Genomic DNA, 20120 nt, shown 5'->3' on the forward strand with positions numbered 1-20120 from the left:
TTTACTCATTAATTTCACTAAAGCTTATTACTTTGATCTATCTAGCTAGCTAGCTATCTTTATTCACATTGACATCCTGGGACAAAAATCTGTGACTTCACAAGTGTACACACACCAAAATGTGGTGTACACACCAAAATTCTGTGCACCAAGGAGCACAGAAGTAAACTGTGCTCCTTGCACTATTTTAGTTAATTGCTACAAATTTTACTTCTTTAAAAACTCTACAGAGTCAGTATTATTGGACGTACACTTATAAATGGAATGACTTTACATCAGTGAGGTTAAGAACTTGCCAAAATGTAATCAGCTTTGAATTTTGTGAACTGAATTGGTGAGGATGAGATTTGAAACTTTAGGTATCTGACTCCTAAATCCAGTCTCCTTTGGAAAACTAACATTATCTAGCTCCCTAAAATATTTAAATTTATGTAAGAAGTGTAAATTTTTCAACTTAGTAACCCAAATAAATAATTAATTTTTTAATTATAAATTTCAAAAAGAGACATTTTTATTTGTTTATTGCTTTTTTTCACAGGGAATCAGAGTAGACATTTTATTTTAGCTCAGTTGTATTTGTCTCTTAGCTTATCTACACTGATCAATAATTACCAAATCTGTATAATTATATGAATGTGATTGAGGAATAATTGTGATGAGTTGTAATAGATGTTAAAACTATACTTCCAAAATTTAGAAAGAAAAGCTTTTGCTTGTTAAATAATTCCCTCTCTCCTCAATTTAGAAAGTAATTCATTGACAGCATGTATGTATATTTTTTACATCAAAACTTTTGCTAACACCTCTTCAAAGGAGTGATTTAATTTAAAAATGGATAATAAATCTCTATTTTATATATATATATATATATATATATATATATATATATCTGCAAGGGTATAAGCATGTGGTACCGTTATAGTCCTATGAAATGAATTACCTTTGGGAATAATGACAGTAACTATGACAATTGAATTCTGTGGTATTTCCCTTAAAATTTCATTTAAACCCCTATTTATTAAACTACAGAAAATGATTTAAAGCTATGTAAGATAAAATTAAATCACTTTCTGTTATTTCATAGCCCTAAAAATTTAACATATTTTAAGAATTAAAAATATACATTAGTAGCCATTCATTAAAAATTAAAAATTCTCAGTAACCCCACTCCAATCTTATATATTCAATAATATAGTCAAGAGGCTACAGCTACAATGAATTCTTGTTGCTTTACTGGGTTGGGCAATGTTTTGTTGCAATAATGCTAATTTGTCTTCTCCATTCTCCTCTGAATTTGGCGGCTCATTCAAAACACAATAGTCATTAATGATGCTTCTCAAAATCCTGCATGTAAACATTTCACAAATGTCATATTTGTGATTGTGCCTTTCTTCCATTTTTTTTAAAAATAGATTCATTCTTCTAAATTCCTAGCTTCACACCAAAATACCTCCCAAGCTTTAAGAGCCCTGCTACTGTTAAATAAAAAAAAAACAAAACATATTAGTGTATTAAGGGGCAGGAGGGTGAAAGAGAGTGGATTCTCTACCCTGCTAACTGCTCAGCATTTAGCTGCTTTTAAAAAACTGCCTTCAGAGCTACAGCTATTCAGGTCATTAGGAACATTTCCCTTGTTCTGGCCAAATGGAAAACAGCATCATTTGTGAGACGTGGAAGTGCTACAGAAAGAACGTTAAAAGAGCCAATTTTATATATAACAGTTACACATAATAGAATTATGGGGGGATAGTATTGATTATTAATGGCATTTCTTAAGAACAGTATGACTTTACAGATGTAATTAGAAAGTTATTACTACTCTAAAGATTGGCAATTCAATTTATAATTCTTAGGCTGGATTTGTTCACAGATTAGTGCTTGGGTAATATATTTTGTTTTAATATTCTGTTGTGTCTGCAAGTGTTAATGAATATTGACAGAATTAAAATTGCAAGCCAACAAGTGTAGTATTGTGAAAAGTAATGTAATAAAAACTTTTAGGGCTTTACACAAACAACTTTATTTAGTGTTAAGTTAGCAGTTAAAGATAAGCCTTTTCAGCAAATGCGTCGTCTGATTTTATCAATATTTTTATGTTGCCTTTCCTTTGGTAGTGAGTCCAAAATATATAATATCAACAGTGGCAGATTCTGTATTTTTCAGGAACCAAGTATACATGTGTAATTTTAAAGAAATCATGGTAGTTAATATATTTCAAATATACTGAGTACATTTATGCATTCACACAGAATTTAAATACAAATAAGGAAGGTCAGTGGCAATGTGGCAATGATGTAACCGTTATTTAAATGGAATTTGTTGATGTAATTCTGGTTTTCCAACCTTTTTTATGAGATGCGTGGGGATAAAATTACAATATATATTGTTGTAGAAAAGTAAACATTACGTGGACACGCATAAAAAATGATGCTTGCAAGTCAGAATTTTTAGCAGCAAACATATAACTCTAATCAACTAATGGAGGCTCCTTAGAGCCAAAAAAAACATTTTCAAAGTAATGTTCCAGCTGAACTGTTTACAGTCCATTTATGTGTTCCACAAAATAGTGGTGATTCTAAAGGGGCTGAGTTAAATTAAACAATGATGATTGTGCTGATTTCATTTAAAGACTTCCAAAGGTTATGATGAGAAGATATTTACATTCTGTGAAGGCTTCAGGTAGAAGGCAGCATTTAGTTAGATACAACAATGTTCTTATTTAATATAAACATAATGCATCTGGATAGACTCCATAGATGCCTTTGGGTAAAATGCTGTCATTATGATAATCATACCAGACAGCATGTTTTCAATTCAGTACTCCATTGCTTTGTTTTTCCAAAATTTAATGAGTGCGTGGTCTAGTTCCAACTGAAGTGGATCTATTCTTGAGGAAGGAAAAAAAACTGTGCCCATATGTTTCTAATTTATGTACAACCATTAGTTCCTTTTTGCCTTCTCAAGTTACCCCACAGTCAAAATACTCTACATCAGCCATGGTATACTAGATGACTTTGCTAGAAAGCAAGGAAACCAACTACTAACTCTGTAATCTTGGTAGATTTACATGGCAAGATCTCTTTTTAGTTCATGCTCTTGTTCATCCTAAGAAGCTGCAGGGGTAGTGGTTGAAGGATGGGAACTCGAATCATATTTGCTGATCAAAGTCCCAGGCTGAGGGTCCAGGCTAACCTACATGCTCACACTTTATTGGTCAAAGGAAGCTGCGTGGCCACACAGGTAAATGCAATCATACCTGTGCCCAGGTAAGAGACACAATATTTGTATTCATATCTATGTCCACAGCTCATAGTGTGGTACTTAACTGTCCAGAGATGATTTCCTTTACTTAAAGTGCTCTTATCATCACTTCTCAGGATGATTTCTGTACTAACTAGGCTTTCACCAAAATATATGGAGATTATAACTGTGATCATATATCATTACAATATAAACCAAATGTGAGTGGAAATGAGATATCTCAGTTCTCAAACCAACATTTTTTTTTTTCTACTCAAATTATACTTTTGGGATATACACAATAGAAAGTAAAATATTTTACTTCATTCTTTATATGAAAATATAAAAAAAAACTAGGAGAAGAATTTTAGATGAAGCTCTGAAAATTAAGAAAACAATTTGCTATGGTTACTAACAATCCTGTTTTTTAAAATCCATTCATTCATTCATTCAGTTAGTTAGTTGATTGGTTGATTTAGTTATAGTCTTAGTTTGGTGATACTTCCGAAGAGTTTGTCCTTTACTTTTGGTGTTGCATGACAGAGAGGATAAATTAACCAGATGGGGTGGCAAAGTGTTTTGTCCCAATGAAATGTCAAAAGGTGAATTGAGACCATAAACTTAATTGAGGTTAACATACTGCGGTAATAAAAAGCACCTGATAGATGAAGAAAGCTCCCTGGAAGGTTGTCCATAGTCTTAGGCTCTTTATAGCCTTCTGAAGTGTGTGAATATAAGGGAAGAGAAAACATATTCGAAGTGAGTTAGATTAGCAACATTTATATCAAGGAATCGGGCAGAGGGGTTGTGCTCAATAAGCTACTGGCCTACTTGTATTTTTGCACATAAAAATATTGTAAAGCCATTGAATTGCAATTTATTCATTCATATTATACTTCACTTAGTATAATTTTGGAACCCTTGAGGTCAGAGGTTTTCTTCTATTCATCTATATTACTACCAAGATATCTGGTAGTTATGACAATAAGTAGCAAACAATTAATAAATTTTCTTGTTAAATTAATGTTATAAGCTGATTTCAGAAAATGATGTAAATTTGTTCTAGCTCTTTCATATTACATCCATTCTTTGTCAAATTTAAGAGGAACAAACTAAATAAAGTTGCAAAGATTTCAAGTCAGAATAGATCATGGGTTGGTACTGATTGCAGGTTGGTATTATATATTTACAAATTGTTAAAAAAATAAGGGAGGCTAGAATGGCACTCTCCCAATATGTAGTTACCCACAGCCATCTAGCAAGAAATACTCAGCAGTTTAGAGAGAGTTTGTATGGGTTGTAAAATACCACCATTGATAATCTTGGTTACTTAAGTCCAATTACTTCACTTAGCAACTCACATTTTAAGTTATGAAAATATACATATGAGTTTATAAATTTGGTAATTTAAACCATTGAAAAAGATATACCACAACTTTAGGTTCAAGCTATGTTACTATCCCTTGATAAAATTGTAAAGTTTTTTCAGCAAATAAAAAAGTAAATATTTGAGGGAAAACTTTGGAAATTAATGAGCAGCTATTATTTAGATCATGGTTTAATAAACAACTTCTTAGAAGCATTGTATTACTATATACCTTATATTCACAAAATACTAAAACTTAAATATTTTATTTTAAATGCTCTCCTTCACAGTTTTGAATATGTATTTACATATGTATATTCTACATATATATCGAACACACACATGCACAAATACATTCAGGTAAATTTCTTACAAGATGAAAAGACAAAAAATTACTGATACCAATTAAGTTTGGAACAATAACAATGACATTCTTACTCTCTTCTGAGGAAATATGAAGTAATAAATCCAGTATAGTATCTCTAAAAGCCCAAGATTTACTGAAAAGAGAGCACTTTGAGTAAATTTTAAAAACAACACACCAAATTACCTAATCAGTAGTTTTCTTCAAAGTATGTTCCCCAGAATAGCAGTACTGGCATTGCTTGTTGAAAATGCAAACTCTTGACCCCACCCGAGGCCTCATGTATCAGAAACTCTGGGGTGGAGTTTCCAGGTGATTCTGATAGGTGCTGACATTTGAGAACCATTGGTAGAATAATACTATTCAAAACTGTTTGGATCAGCTGATTTGCAGAGGTAATAGCGAGAGTTTCTCAATGAAGGAAACACTAAGTTGACTTATTTTCAGGCCAAGGCCTTACCTAGATTCTTTAGTGAATCTTATCTTATAATTAACTTCCAAAAGACTGGATGGATTGTGTGGCTGCCAGATGTGTGTCACAGGAACAAGTTATTCATGGCAAGCAACTCTATCAGGGGCATGGTTCTTGGTCCTGGAAGTATTTACTGTTTTTTCTTATTCTGTGTAAATCTATTCAGTGCTTCCCCACATCTAGCCTCTTTTATTTTACCTTTAGAGACTGAGTATCAAATACCACCTCTCCAGAGTTGCCCTCTCAGGTCACTTAAAATAAAATAGGGCCATCCTGTCCACAGCCCTATGGCCCATCACAGCAGTCTGTTTGTGGTAGCTCTCAGCCCTTGTCACAATCTGGATGTTTTTAAAATTTAACTTAACATCTTTATTTTATTTATGTTTAAAACTTCCTCTAGAATGTGAACTCCATGCAGAGTCTGGTTCACAGATGTATCTATCATGCACCTTTTTGTGGTGCATTCCAGGAATTTTTTGGAGGCAAAAATATAAATAAGTATGGCAAGTATTTATACAATATTTAATCAACATTTTATTTGCTAAGTAGTAACAGTTAAATTACACACGTAGGAGTGTTTAAATCTAGTAGAGGGAAGTCTTCTCTGTGGAAGGTATTTGAGATTTTATCAGACCACTCCTCAGAAAAAAAATCTGTATGGTGGATATCAGGCAATCCAGTTCACCATAGTTATTTTCTAAATTATTATTAGGTTGACTTTAACTTAATATAAGTGTATACATTTTTTATACATAAATTTTTAATAATCGTATTTGCTACTTCTCTAATTTGACCATATCCACCTTAAAAGTTATTTTGCATCTTGAGTAATTACTAATTAAGTTGAATTGGGGCTTCAAATTATGTTGTAAACAATAATTATTATAAAAAAAAGTTTTTCTTTGGATCATATTTAAAAAAATTCTTCTACAGTGCCTTAGTATTCTTGAGGTTTGACAAGTTCCCACTCTAAAGTAAATAGAAAATTATCATTAATGATGAAAATAAATTTATTCTTTTTTCAATTTCCATTGGAAAATATTACTTTAGTTTCCCTTTTAAAAAATAATTCTACATTAATATTCTATACATAATGAAATCTTTCGTTTGTTTGTTTGTGGTACGCGGGCCTCTCAGTGTTGTGGCCTCTCCCGTTGCGGAGCACGGGCTCCGGACGCGGAGGCTCAGCGGCCATGGCTCACGGGCCCAGCCGCTCCGCGGCATGTGGGATCTTCCCGGACCGGGGCACGAACCCGTGTCCCCTGCATCGGCAGGCGGACTCTCAACCACTGCGCCACCAGGGAAGCCCTGAAATCATTTTTATGAGTACATTTTTCCTTTGGAAAAAAAATCAGTGGAGTCTGTTGCTTTAAGTGGTTTATTTTTCCTCTCCATGACTTGGTTTCAGGATATTCACTCCAGCTACATAAATTCTAAATATTGCTTCTCCTACTTACTCATAGCACATGAAGTATTATTACAAACAAGAATCATTGTAATGTAGTGACCCCAACGAAACTATCAAGTGAACTTTTCAAATGAAAACATTCAGATAGATTATGTATTTACGAATAAAAATAAATTTGCTTTTCAGGGAGTTTGGCCGCTGGAAAGTAAATAACCTTGCAGTTGAGAGAAGAAATTTCCTTGGCTCCCCTCTGCCTCTTGCCCCTGAATTCTTCCGCAACATAAGACTTTTGGGACGTCGACCTACCCTTCAGCAAATCACAGAAAACCTTATCAAGAAATATGGGACACATTTCTTGCTATCTGCTACTCTGGGAGGTACGACTCTTTGAAAATATTTGTGCCTGTGTGTGCTTGTGCATAAAACTGTATAAGTCAAGGAAAAGTGTTGATTCATCCAAATCACTGCAGTTTGAATAATCCTAAATTTCATTCATTAACTTTTAATCAAAACATTTATTGAGCTATTACTAAATATCTTGTATGGTGATCACAATGATGAGGTAGAGGATTTTCACTTAGTTTCTGCCTGAAAGCAATTTACAAACTAATAGCCTCTGTTAAATATAGGCATAGTTATTACACTCTATAATGCAAGGTGATGAGCTGAATTTTGTTTAAAAATTGAATAATAAACAATCAAGTCACAGCTGGGACTTCAGGTTACAGAGAGCAGGAAAGGTCCCAAAGTAAATGTTGAAATTCTAAAATTACATTTTTTAGAGCTATTTTAACATTTCTGATTGTAGTTGATATATGATGTGAAGGGAGTAATAAATAAATATCAATGAAGATGCACGATATGAAAGTAGAGATTAATAATGTCACCCTCCTCAATGTGATGTAATACCATTAAATGTGTGTTTTATCATGGTGATGTATAATTCAGTATTTTGAATACACTTAAATGATTTGGGGGGAGATAGTGTGTAATAGGAAGAAAATGACATTTTTCTAAAACTTATAAATACCCCAGAATTCTGTATATTTAATTTTGTGTAGGACTTTAAATAATGTCCAAACATTCCGTTTTAAATAGATCTTACTTTTTCCTATAATAGGAGCAGTGGACAAAATTGGATAGGAATCACCATGAAAACAGTGATTCCCTGCTCCCTTGTCAGTTTCTCAGTTAAGTTTACTGAAGCCGGGCAGGCTAGTTCACACCAATGGTGAGGTAGTGTGAAAATGCTCTTCATTTTCCCAGTCTTAGAGGATGTGTCTTTTTTTCCATTTACCTGCCAGTCCAGTCTGTCACCAAGTCACGTCAGTTTATTCCTCTAGAATATATCCCGTATCCAACTCTTTCCTGACTTCCACCGCAGTGTCCCTACACCAAGTCACCACCATGTTTCTCTTAGAATATTCCTAAGGTCCATCCTTCACACAGATCTTTTAAACTTGAGTTGGGTCAAATCATTTTCTGTTTTAATTAAAACCTACAGTTAGCCAGTTGAAATGAAATCCAGATGTCTTTCTGTGGTTTCTTAAGGCACCACATGAATGCTCTGCCATTGGCTTTCATCTCAGACCTCATCTGTTCTCTCTCCTGATCATGCTCTATGTTTCAGCCACAAGGAAACTTCATATTTTTCTGCTCAAGTGTTACTTTCTCAGAGACACCTTTTCTAATCATCCTACCAGCAACAGTGCCCATAGACAACCAATATTCTCTACTACTTCATGATCTCACTCTGCATTCTTCATAGTATTTATTATTATGTGAAATTTTTTATTTTCTGGAAACAGGAATCTTGCCTATATTTGTTACCAATTTACTCACGTAGTTATTGTGGATGGAAAATGTCTCCTGCCATATCAGTAAACAAAGCATGTTGCGGCCATCAGGCCAACAGCCACTGCAGCTGCCTCCGACTGTGCACCCTGAGGGGACTCAGGATGGAGAAAAGCAGGATAGTGGCCCTAGATAGTTAAGGTGCATATCAGAGGAATGATTTCAGTGAGCCCAGACTCTTGCATCTTCCCATAAATAGAAAAACACTAAATTCATTAACTTGAGATGTCCGGTTTTCTTTAATTAACAGCAATCTTTTGATGTTCCACTACCTGCTTTTATTGCAAAACTCCTATATATCCTGGCTCATCCCTTACTTCTTTGGAGCCATCCCTCAGAGCTCTCTGAGATGCTGTGTTTCAGGCTGAAGTCTTCCATTTTGTCCACCAGATAAAACTTAATTCTCAACTTTTAGGTTGTGAATTTTTTTCAGTCAACGTTATAGTAGTGCTTGGCACACAATAGGTTCTCATTACATACTTGTTAAATGAAAATAAGTGAAACTACACTTTGCTAGGAGGCTGAGGCTGCCCAGTCCACTAGATAAACATCAAAACTCTGAAATGGACAGAGGATAATTGAGATCTAATTCAGGAAGAAGACTGAATGAGAAAGAAAATCCGTGGATCCAAAAAAGGTCAGTTAAACAAATAGATGCAGAATTGGAGAGAATCAGGATGAAAGGGAGAGCAGGAGAGCCAGGCATGGAGAGGGTGGAGAAAGAGAGATCCCTGGATAAGCCAAAGAAACAAGTCTGCCATGTAACCCTAAGGAATTAAAGTCAGAAGATGTAGGGGGTTCAAGAGGACAGGAAAGGTTAGCTGTGAATATGCACTCTCTCTCCATTGCTTTCCTCCATAAATGAATAATATTAAAATAATGAGATAAAGAGGTCAGACAAGCCTGGTGTTGAATCCTGGCTCCTTTTTTTTTTTTAACCAATTGTGAGACTTTAAAAACTGTTAAGTAACTTCACTGATTTTTAGGGGGTTTTTTTAGTTGAAAGGGGGAGAGTAACACCTGTGTGACAAGGCCATGGGAAGATTAGTGTAAGTGTAGGAAAATGTCCTTGGCATAAACATGCCATGAATTAATGTTATTGCTATTGTTACTACAGCAGTATGGATAGCAAAACAATGACAAAATATTCCCATAATTGTGAAAACTGATTCTTTGAAAGCTGTGTCTATTTGGCTTAGTATTGACAATGATTATTAATGTAATAAAATCTGAAGTAAAAGTGAAAATTAAATTATTTCTATAACATCTCCTTTTAAAAAGTTCAGTGGTCTTGAAACACATCCTAGGTTTCGTTACCATTGTATCAACAATACAGAGTTCCCAGAAGAATTTCAGAGCATGAAATGTATTCTTCAAACAAGAAAGGAAGGAAGGGACAAGGGGGAAGGCAGAAGAGATCAAAAGTACAGATGATTCTCAAGGACATTTTTGTTCCTTAGTAGCAAAATTACGGTGACATTTTGATTTATTTCATTGTTTCCGCATTATGAATGCCACACTGTTGTCTTAAAATAGTTTTTGTTTTGCATGTTTTTTGTTTGTTTTTATAAAGGGGGTTTATAGAAACCTTTGTGGTAAATCACTTCTTTGGGTTGATTAATAATGACAATACGCTTTCTCAAAATTGCTTTACTTCAGTTATTTAAAAGTCTAGTTCAAGCAATTTCTTCAACGGTGGGGAGGGGAAAGAATAGAATTGCCACTCTCACTTGCCTTCTAATCTCTGACCATTCTTTGGATTTAGTGTTCCTGGTATTTTCTATTGGAATTCTCTTTTTGTCTTTAAATGTTACTTATATTTTCCTTCAGGAATCTCTTTGTTGGGTGATGTTAATAATTTAGCTAAAATGCATGAAATTAGTTAAGTAGCTTAAGGATATAAACTGTTTGCAATTAAAATATATAATAGGTTGATTTCAGGCAATTTTTAAATTATTGCTGTTGTAATTACACTGTCTTTTTTGTTGCTGTAAGTGTATTTTAATTTCATATGTTTTACCTGACTGAACATGAAATTGTATTACTCTATTTCTTAAAAAATTGAGATTGGTGGCATTTAACTTGAGCAAATTCTCTTTCTCTCTCCTTAATTGACCCAGATTGAGGAACAACTCTAATATTAACACACTGAGGATGTCATGTATAGAAGCAAATATTTTTAACAAAAAGCCAGTTTTAAAAAAATTATTTTCTTATTTTTAATTGAAATATAGTTGATTTACAATGTTGTGTTAATTTCTGCTTTACAGTAAAGTGATTCAGTTATACATATATATATATACATTTTTATACTCTTTTCCATTACGGTTTATCACAGAATATTGAATATAGTTCCCTGTGCTATGCAGTAGGACCTTGCTGTTTATCCAGTCTATACATACTACTTTGCATCTGAAAAAGCCAGTTATTTTATAAGTAGATGCCTCCTAAGTAACTAGATCTTCAACTAAATTTAAACATTTTTCAAAACAAGTTGAGTGCAAAATACTCTCTACCAGCATTAAAGCAGTGAGAAGGAAATAAATGAAAAATGTCTTTTTTTCCCAAGAGTTATTTAGTACATCATATTATTGACTTAGACATAAAACTTGGGATAGCATATTTGAAGCCTTTAATGGGATATTTTATGAAAGATAAAGCCAGTGATTGAATTATCTTCCTATAGGGAAAAATAATTTGTAAAAAACCTTCTTCAATATATATCATTTTCCCTATTTGTTTCATCTTATAGCTTCCAGACTATTTATCAATATAGTAATTTAGCTTGCTTCTATTTGGGATAATGATGTCTAAACTCCATCACTGTTTAAAACCTAAAATAAGCTACTCAATTTAAAGAATCAATCTTGAAATAGATTGCACTCCTGGGATATATTGATTTCTAGCTATGGAATATATTTCATGACTGTTTTTGTAATATATTTCATTATAATACAATATATGACAAACACTGAAATAAAAGTGTATCTTTTATTTCAGTGAATATAGAAATACAAAAAAATAATAAGTGAATGAAAACAAAGACCTTAAAATTGTTGGGCTTACTGAGCAGACAGAGGGTGTTTGCTAAAAGTACCAGATCAGGATTTTAGATCCATAGTAAAGGACAAAGGACTAAGGAAGATGAAAACCAAAAATTCATTTAAAAATTTATAAAAATGTTATAGCAAAATATTTATAATAATTTTAAATGTGACCTCATCTTCACCTCCAGAATTACACAGACTTGTCTAATTAGTCCATAGGCCAAGTCCTCAGCCACTCACAGTCACATGAGAATGTGAACACCTCCTGGGTGAGACTTGGCTCTCTAAAGCTTAAGGCAGTGAGAAGCTGACGGAAACAGGTGCTCTGCTCTCCGGACAGCACATCCTAAAGAGGAAGAAGAGCAAGAGGCTGGGTTTCTCATGCCAGTCCCTTCCCTACACCCAGCTTGTCTGTCAGCTCACTACACCTCTGTGGGTGGAGTCAGGAATGTGGACACAGTGAGGACTTTGGAGGCAAAATAGCTTCCCTCCAAAGTACTTTTTTCCTGATAGAGATTTTTTTTTTTTATTGGACCAAAATTCATTCTAGGAGCAACTGGATAACGTATTAAGATTTGTTCATTTACAACTTTAAAGAATATTTTTCATTCTCAGCAACATAAAAACAGTTCCATTTTTACCACTGGTTTTTTTTTGTTTGTTCGTTTTGTTTTTGTTTTTTTTTTGTTTTTTTTTGTTTTTTTTGTTTTTGCGGTATGCGGGCCTCTCACTGCTGCGGCCTCTCCCGCTGCGGAGCACAGGCTCCGGACGCGCAGGCCCAGCAGCCATGGCTCACGGGCCCAGCCGCTCCGTGGCACGCGGGATCCCCCCGGACCGGGGCACGAACCCGCGCCCCCCGCATCGGCAGGCGGACTCCCAACCACCGCGCCACCAGGGAAGCCCTTACCACTGGTTTTGAATGCATAGTTTTAAAGGCCATAATTAAATTTTTAGCAGAAAGAGTTACAATTGTTTTTTTCACATGCAAGTTTGTTTTTGAAATTTTTTTCTGAAAGTGCTTCTTCTGAACATGGATCTGCAGTTACCATATTGCTCAACTTAAGTATTTTGTCAGGTATTTAATTTTGTTAAATATAGAAAATATTTTCTTCATTGTTGGAGTGAAAAAAATGCCTGATTGTGGTCCAGAGTAAAATTAACTTACTAGGGCAATTATTTAAAATAACAAGTATTACCTCAGTGACTACATAGTATATAACTACATAGTATATAACTAACTATGCCTGCAAGGTAGTTTATTTAGTTTTATGATACATATTTTTTGTGTGTATATCTCTCAAAGAAAAAACAGAGGTAAGCTGGGGTATGATAGAAAATTAGTTAGTTTTTTTCCCTATATTCTAGCATCCCTGTAAGTATAGGACTCCAAATATCCTTATTTAATTTCAGAAATACTCAATTCTCACTTTTTACTATGTGAATTACATTCTGTATAAAGTATTCACAGTTAGTTTTTAATTCTATGTCATGTACCATCTTCTTTCAAAATAGATTAACAGCTGTCTTTCTCATTTTCACTTTGTCTCTTCTTAGGAGGTACAAACCCTTTTATTTTAGTTTATCTGTAATGTAATTTAAAGAAGTTAATCTGCCAAGATATGTATATATAATTTATTTCTTAATTAAATATAAATAATTGAAGATACATGGAATGTATGCATTCCATTAGAATACATATTCTGTTGAAGAAAAAGAACTGAAAGGAAGAAAAGAACAATTTTCTGAAGCTTTATATCCCAGGGAATTATTAAAATAATGGTACTGCCATTACTGATATTAAACCGAATCTTTACTCATACTACTTAAGATTAATTATATCAGTTCATCTCTCTGTCTCTGTCCTTTCTCTCTTTCACTCTCTCATCTCTATCCCTATCTCTCATGTTTATCTGGTAAATAAAATGAAAACTTTGAAATTAAAATAATATTGTTAATTCACTTTTGACGGTTTATAAGGCAGCTGCTACTAAAGTGATTTGAGCCCATTTATAAAAATTATAAGATAACAAAGAAGATGAAATTTAAATTGCTATGTCAGTTGATCTTAATAATAGCGTTCTTGGCAACTAAGTCAAAAGATAAATGCTAAATTTTAGAATTTTGTAAATATGATTATGTACTTTCTTGTTCTTTGTAGCACTTTAATAGGACAGATAAATCACCTGTCCATTTATTTGACACACACGTACTGAGTTACCTATAAAAGTGCAAAGATTCACCACCTTCCTTAAAGGAACACACAGGTCACTGATAAAGACAGACATTTAAATTGGTAATAAATTTTACTGTGGTTTAGAGCCTCGTTACTTGAGTGTGGTCCATGATCCAACAGCATCAACATCACCTTGTAGCTTGTTAGAAATGCAGAATCTCAGATTCCATCCCTGATTAATGAATCAGAAACATGTTAACAAGATCTCCAGGTGATTTACATGCACATTAAGTTTGAACAGCACTATTTAGAGTATCTACATAAATTTAGAGAGTACTTAACTGTTCCAGAAATCTCGCTTCTGAGAATTAATTTTACCAAAACAATAGCAAAAGTCTGTAATTTTACATAACAAAATGTTCATTATAGCATTGTTTATAAGCAGCTCCAAAATAGAAGTACCTTAATTGTATTTCATTCAGGATGTATTCTGTTCCCTCTATCCTTGAACTGGAAATATATTTCCAGTTACTCTTCTTTCATGTCATTGTTCTATAGAGACTATTGTATCTGGGCAATTTCATTTAGAAATTTTTCAGACTTTTTAGGGGGGATAACTGTTAATAGTCATAAGATCAGTTGTTTTCTTTTGGAATGTTTTGCAAAACATATTATGTTTCTTTGTCAAAGCTGTAGAAGGCTAGCTATTTCCTTCCAAAAATATCTTGCAGATGCCAATTGGTGTTAAGCCAACATGTCTGTTTTTTACTGTCTTTATATATTTGCCTCTGCTCCGTGTTAGAAGCCTATTTTTCTAGAATTTTTTCCCTTCTATATGTTTCTAAAACACCATTTTTTTCTACAACACTACGTTAGTGGAAAGATACATGTCAGGATGTATACCTTTTAACACATTAAGCTAGGGAAGGATGGTCATTAGTAGTGAGAGTAAAGTAAAACACTGTGAAAAGTGAAATAAAATTTCAAAAGGACAGTGATACTTAAAATATAGTAAAACTTAGGGAGTTTTTTAAGGGATAAAAAACACAATGAATAATATGATCTGTTATTACTAACAATAGGATAACATTTTTTAACTAAAACGATACATCAAAAGTAAAACTACAAACAATTACATTTAAGCTATATTTGCACTGGTTATTCCTGTGCAAAGAATTTCTACTCAAATAGCAGTTTTTGATAAGTAAAACTCACACAAAAGCAAAATAGACATTCACAATAAGATTTTCAGGTATAAGGAAGTTGAATGACCAGAAAGATATTTGCCATAAATGTACCTTTTTTTCCCTGGGTAGAACGGTACACATTACAGGTCAGGATACTAGTCCAATGACAGTAGCAATGATAAAATAAAATAAAATACAGCCGACATCCAAGAGTTAGCTTCCTTGCAGTTAAAAAAGAAATAACCTCGAATCTCAGTGCATTACAACTATAATGGTTGTGTCTCCCTGATACTACATGTTTTGACTGTGGATCCCCTGCGATTCTGCTCTGAGTGTTGTTGGCTCATTCTGGGAATAAAGATGAGGAAGGCCCTCTTCGGAACATGCTGTCCTCCTGGCAGAGGGCAAAAGCAAAAAAATGAGTGTAACTTTCTGATGCCTCTCAAAACCTATACTGAATCATGACATAGCTGGTTCGTATGTATTCACTGATCTAAACATTTTTATTTTCAATACCAGGTTAAAGGGCATCACTTGTTCTTTACAATGGACTATAAATACACGTATACATGTTTACATCCATGATAGAATTAAAATTGCAAAGAATAATCTGCGGCATCTTCTTGATTTATCCCTAGGATTCTTTTACTCATTCTCTTATCCATTGCTTTTTGTTCTAACATTTTGAAAGTATTACCTCTATCCCCAATAACTATATACATGAGAATGCCAGTTGAGAAAGTTCAAGTGGAGAGATAATTGTATGAAAGTTCTTTCATTTCTGTTTGTCATGGACACAACATCAATTACCTGAAAACCAGGACAGAAAAATACATAATTGTGAGGTCCACAACATATCAAATATACCTACTCCTACCCTATGAACTAATCATAGGATAACATTAAAGTCATGATTTTTTTTGTTTTATTGTCCTCTGTTTCTCATTCTCTATGAAAGCATCCTTCAATATGTGCTTTTAATGTCCATAAACTACCACAGCGTTTTAGTTGTAAAAGGCACAGCTGCATGATTTCTGTGTGAAATAATCACATCTTTTTATCTCTACAATCATTAATCCTTTTCACTTTCTAACAGACTCAGAATATTGAATCACTTCAAAATCACATTTAGTTTTTACAAAATGGGTGGATGTCCTTTGGCACTCATGTCATGCTTATGAGCTACAGCTGGTTTAAAAAATGTGAATGAAAATGACATTTGAACACAAATTTTTAGTTGAATAATATATCTCAGTTTTCAAATCTGAATATTTTTATATTGAGATTTGCAATTAAAGTTGAGAATGCATTCTTCTTTCTTAAGACGACTATGAAAGTCTCAAAGAAGGTAAAGACCATGAATATCATCACAAAAGCATGGTAGTTGTGTATAATTTGAAAAACAGATCTCTTGGAGGAAAGAAATAGCCTTATTTTCCATTTAGACTGAATGGCCTTGTCAAAATATCTTAGATATTTAACAATCCATGATTTACAAAACTTGGAATGTGGCATAAGCTAGCCAGCTTACATCACCTAGTTGTCTGGTCTGTTGTAAGGGTTTAAAACAAAGCATTCATAAAAGAACAATTATGATAATTTAAACTGCAGATTTAAACTGCCTTACATGCTTGACTGCAGTGAAAGCTTTTGCATACATGGAATAATGTTCCTTTGTGGAGAACAACCACAAGCAATTTATGAATGGCTTCTCTTTATCTGCTTATTGGAAGGATAATCAACTACTATCTTTAGTAATCCTATACATCCTGATTAAAAGTTCTACTAGAAAACAATTTTGACTAAGATCAGGTTTCTGTGGTGAAATTTAATATCTATGAAATTAAGCCCTCACATACACCTGACTCCAAAACTCATGCTTTCCTTTACCTCAATATATCATTAAATTTTATTAAATTAAAAAATAAACAGCATAATTAATAATAAAAGTATATTAAAATTTACAACGAAGTTTTTCCATTTGATTTTCCCTGTTGTCTGTAACATATATTTATTCTCAGCATAGAATGCTAAAGACACATTTACCTGTACCTTACAAGCAAATGTGAACTCTGTGAAAAACAAAAGAAATATTTCAAAAATCTCCAGTAGATAGAGAATGAAAACTTCAAATATTCATGATGATCTTCACGGGCCATCATTTTCCTACCTTCATCTTTGATTGCTGAAACATATATTAATGTTTGTCTTCTCCTTCATATTCTTATAATTAGAAACACTCTGAAATAGTTAATCCCTAGCTCTTACTTTGTGTCATTTTCCAGTTGTATCATGAGACAATCTAACATTTCTAAAATATTCTTAAATCAAATTAGTTTGAATTTGCTTTTTATTTTTTTTATCCCTTACCCTTATACCACTCCTCCCTTTTCCCCTTCCCCTCTGGTAACCACTAGCTTGTTCTCTTTATCTGTGAGTTTGCTTCTTTTTTGTATTGTTCACTAGTTTGTTGTAGTTTTTAGATTGCACATATAGGTGATATTATAAAGTATTTGTCTTTCTCTGACTTATTTCACTTAACATAATAACCTCCAAGTTTATCCATGTGGCTGCAAATGGCAAAATTTCCTTCATTTTATGGCTGAGTAGAATTCCATTGTGTATATATATATCACATCTTCTTTATCCATTCATCTGTTGATGGACACTTAGGTTGCTTCCATATATTTGTAATTGTAAATAATGCTGCTATGAACATTGGGGCGCATGTATCTTTTCCAGTTAGTGTTTTTGTTTTTTTTGTATATATACCCAGGAGGGGAATTTTGCTGGGTCATACAGTAATTCTATTTTTAGTTTTTTGAGAAGCCTATTTTCCACAGTGGCTGCACCAGTTTACATTCCCACCATGAGTGTATGAGAGTTCCCTTTTCTCCATATCCTCATTGATATTTGTTATTTGTGTTCTTTTTGATGATAGCCATTCTTGCAGGTGTGAGGTAATATCTCATGGTGGATTTGATTTGCATTTCCCTGATTACTAGTGATGTTGAGCATCTTCTCATGTGCTTGTTGGCCATCTGCATGTGCTCCTTGGAAAAAGGTCTATTCAGGCCTTTTGTCCATTTTTTAATCCAGTTGTTTGTTTTTTTGATCTTGAGTTGTATGAACTGTTTATATATTTTGGATAATAGCCCCTTATTTGTCATATAATTTGCAAATATTTTCTCCCATTTAGTAGTTTGTCTTTTTGTTTTGTCAGTGCTTTCCTTTGCAGTGCAAAAACTTTTAAATTTAAGTAGGCCTCATTTGTTTATTTTTGCTTTTATTTCCTTTGCTTTAAGAGACAGATCCATAAAAAATGTTGCTACAATTTATGTCAAAGAGTATTCTGCCTATGTTTTCCTCTAGGAATTTTATGGTTTCCAGTGTTGCATTTAGGTCTTTAATCCATTTTGAGTTTATTTTTGTATACAGGGTAAGAAAGTCTTCTAATTTCATTCTTTTACATGCAGCTGTCTAGTTTTCCCAGTACCACTTATCGAAGACACTGTCTTTTCTCCACTGTGTATTCTTGCTTCCGTTGTCATAGATTAATTGACCATAAGTGAGTGGGTTTATTTATGGGCTCTCTATACTCTTCCATTGATCTGTGTGTCTTTTTTTATGCCAGTAACATAATGTTTTGATTACTGTACTTTTGTAGTGTAGTCTGAAGTTAGGGAGTGTGATTACTCCAGCTCTGTTCATCTTTCTCAAGATTGTTTTGCTATTTGGGTCTTTTCTGTTTCTATACAAATTTTAAAATTAGTTCTACTTCTGTGAAAAATGCCCTTGGTATTATAATAGGGATTGCATTGAATCTGTAAATGGCCTTGGGTAGTATGGTCATTTTTGCGATATTAATTTTTCCAGTCTATGAACATAGTATATCTTTTCATCTGTTTGTGTCATCTTCAGTTTCTTTCACCAGTGTCATAGTTTTCCAAGTAAAGATCTTTTACCTCCTCAGGTAGGTTTATTCTTAGGTATTGTGTTCTTTTTGATGTGATGGTAAATGGATTGTTTTCTTAATTTCCCTTTCTGATAGTTCATTGTTAGTTTATAGAAGTGCAACAGATTTCTGTATCCTGAAACTTTCCTGAATTCATTGATGAGCTCCAGCAGTTTTCTGGTAGCTTCTTTAGGATTTTCTATGTATAGTGTCCTGTCATTGGCAAACAGTGACAGTTTTACTTCTTCCTTTCAAATTTGGATTCCTTTTACGCCTTTTTGTTGTCTGATTGCTGTGGCTAGAACTTCCAATACTGTGTTATATAAAAGGGTCAGGAGTGGGTATCCTTGTCTTGTTCCTGATATTAGAAGAAATGCTTTCATCTTCTCGCCATTGAATATGATGTTTGCTGTGGGTTTGTCATGTGTGGCCTTTATTACGTTGAGGTATGTTCCCTCTATGCCCATTTTCTGGAGAGTTTTTATCATGAATGGATGTTGAATTTTGTCAAAAGCTTTTTCTGCATCTATTGAGGTGATCATATTATTTTTTATTCTTCACTTTGTTAATGTGTTATATCACATTGATTGATATGGGGATATTGAAAAATCCTTGCATCCCTGGGATAGATGTCCCTTGATCATGGTTTATGACCCTTTTAATATATTGTTGGATTCAGTTTGCTGGTATTTTGTTGAAGATTTTTGCATCTATGTTCATCAGAGATATTGGCCTGTAATTTTCTTTTTTGTGTGTGTGATATTGTTGCCCAGTTTTGGTATCAGGGTGACAATGGCCTCATAGAATGAGTTCAGAAGTATTCTTTCCTCTGCAGTTTTTTGGAGTAGTTTCAGAAGGATAGATCTTAACTCTTCTCTAAATGTTTGATAGAATTCACCTGTGAAGTCATCTGGCCCCGGACTTTTGTTTGTGGGATGTTTTAATTTCAGTACTGGTAATTGGTCTGTTCTTATTTTCTATTTCTTCCGGTTCAGTACTGATTCAATTTCAGTACTGGTAATTGGTCTGTTCTTATTTTCTATTTCTTCCTGGT

General features: G+C 33.6%; 1 protein-coding gene across 3 annotated transcripts in view; it reads left to right on the plus strand.

The window, feature by feature from the left end:
* The window catches only part of BRINP3 (BMP/retinoic acid inducible neural specific 3), a 417329-nt gene that overhangs the window by 191654 nt on the left and 205555 nt on the right, over nucleotides 1-20120 (plus strand). For 2 of the 3 annotated variants that reach the window (XM_027122179.1, XM_027122180.1), the window contains exon 3: nucleotides 7037-7227. The exons of the other annotated variant lie outside the window; for it this stretch is intronic. In XM_027122179.1, coding sequence (XP_026977980.1) covers nucleotides 7037-7227 — 191 coding nt within the window. The remainder of the gene's footprint in view (nucleotides 1-7036; nucleotides 7228-20120) is intronic. 3 annotated transcript variants of the gene reach the window in all.

The sequence above is a fragment of the Aethalodelphis obliquidens genome, unplaced genomic scaffold (genome assembly GCF_003676395.1).
Source record: "Aethalodelphis obliquidens isolate GAN/ISIS:26980383/991018 unplaced genomic scaffold, ASM367639v1 scaffold24, whole genome shotgun sequence".
NCBI classification, from domain to species: Eukaryota; Metazoa; Chordata; class Mammalia; order Artiodactyla; family Delphinidae; genus Aethalodelphis; species Aethalodelphis obliquidens.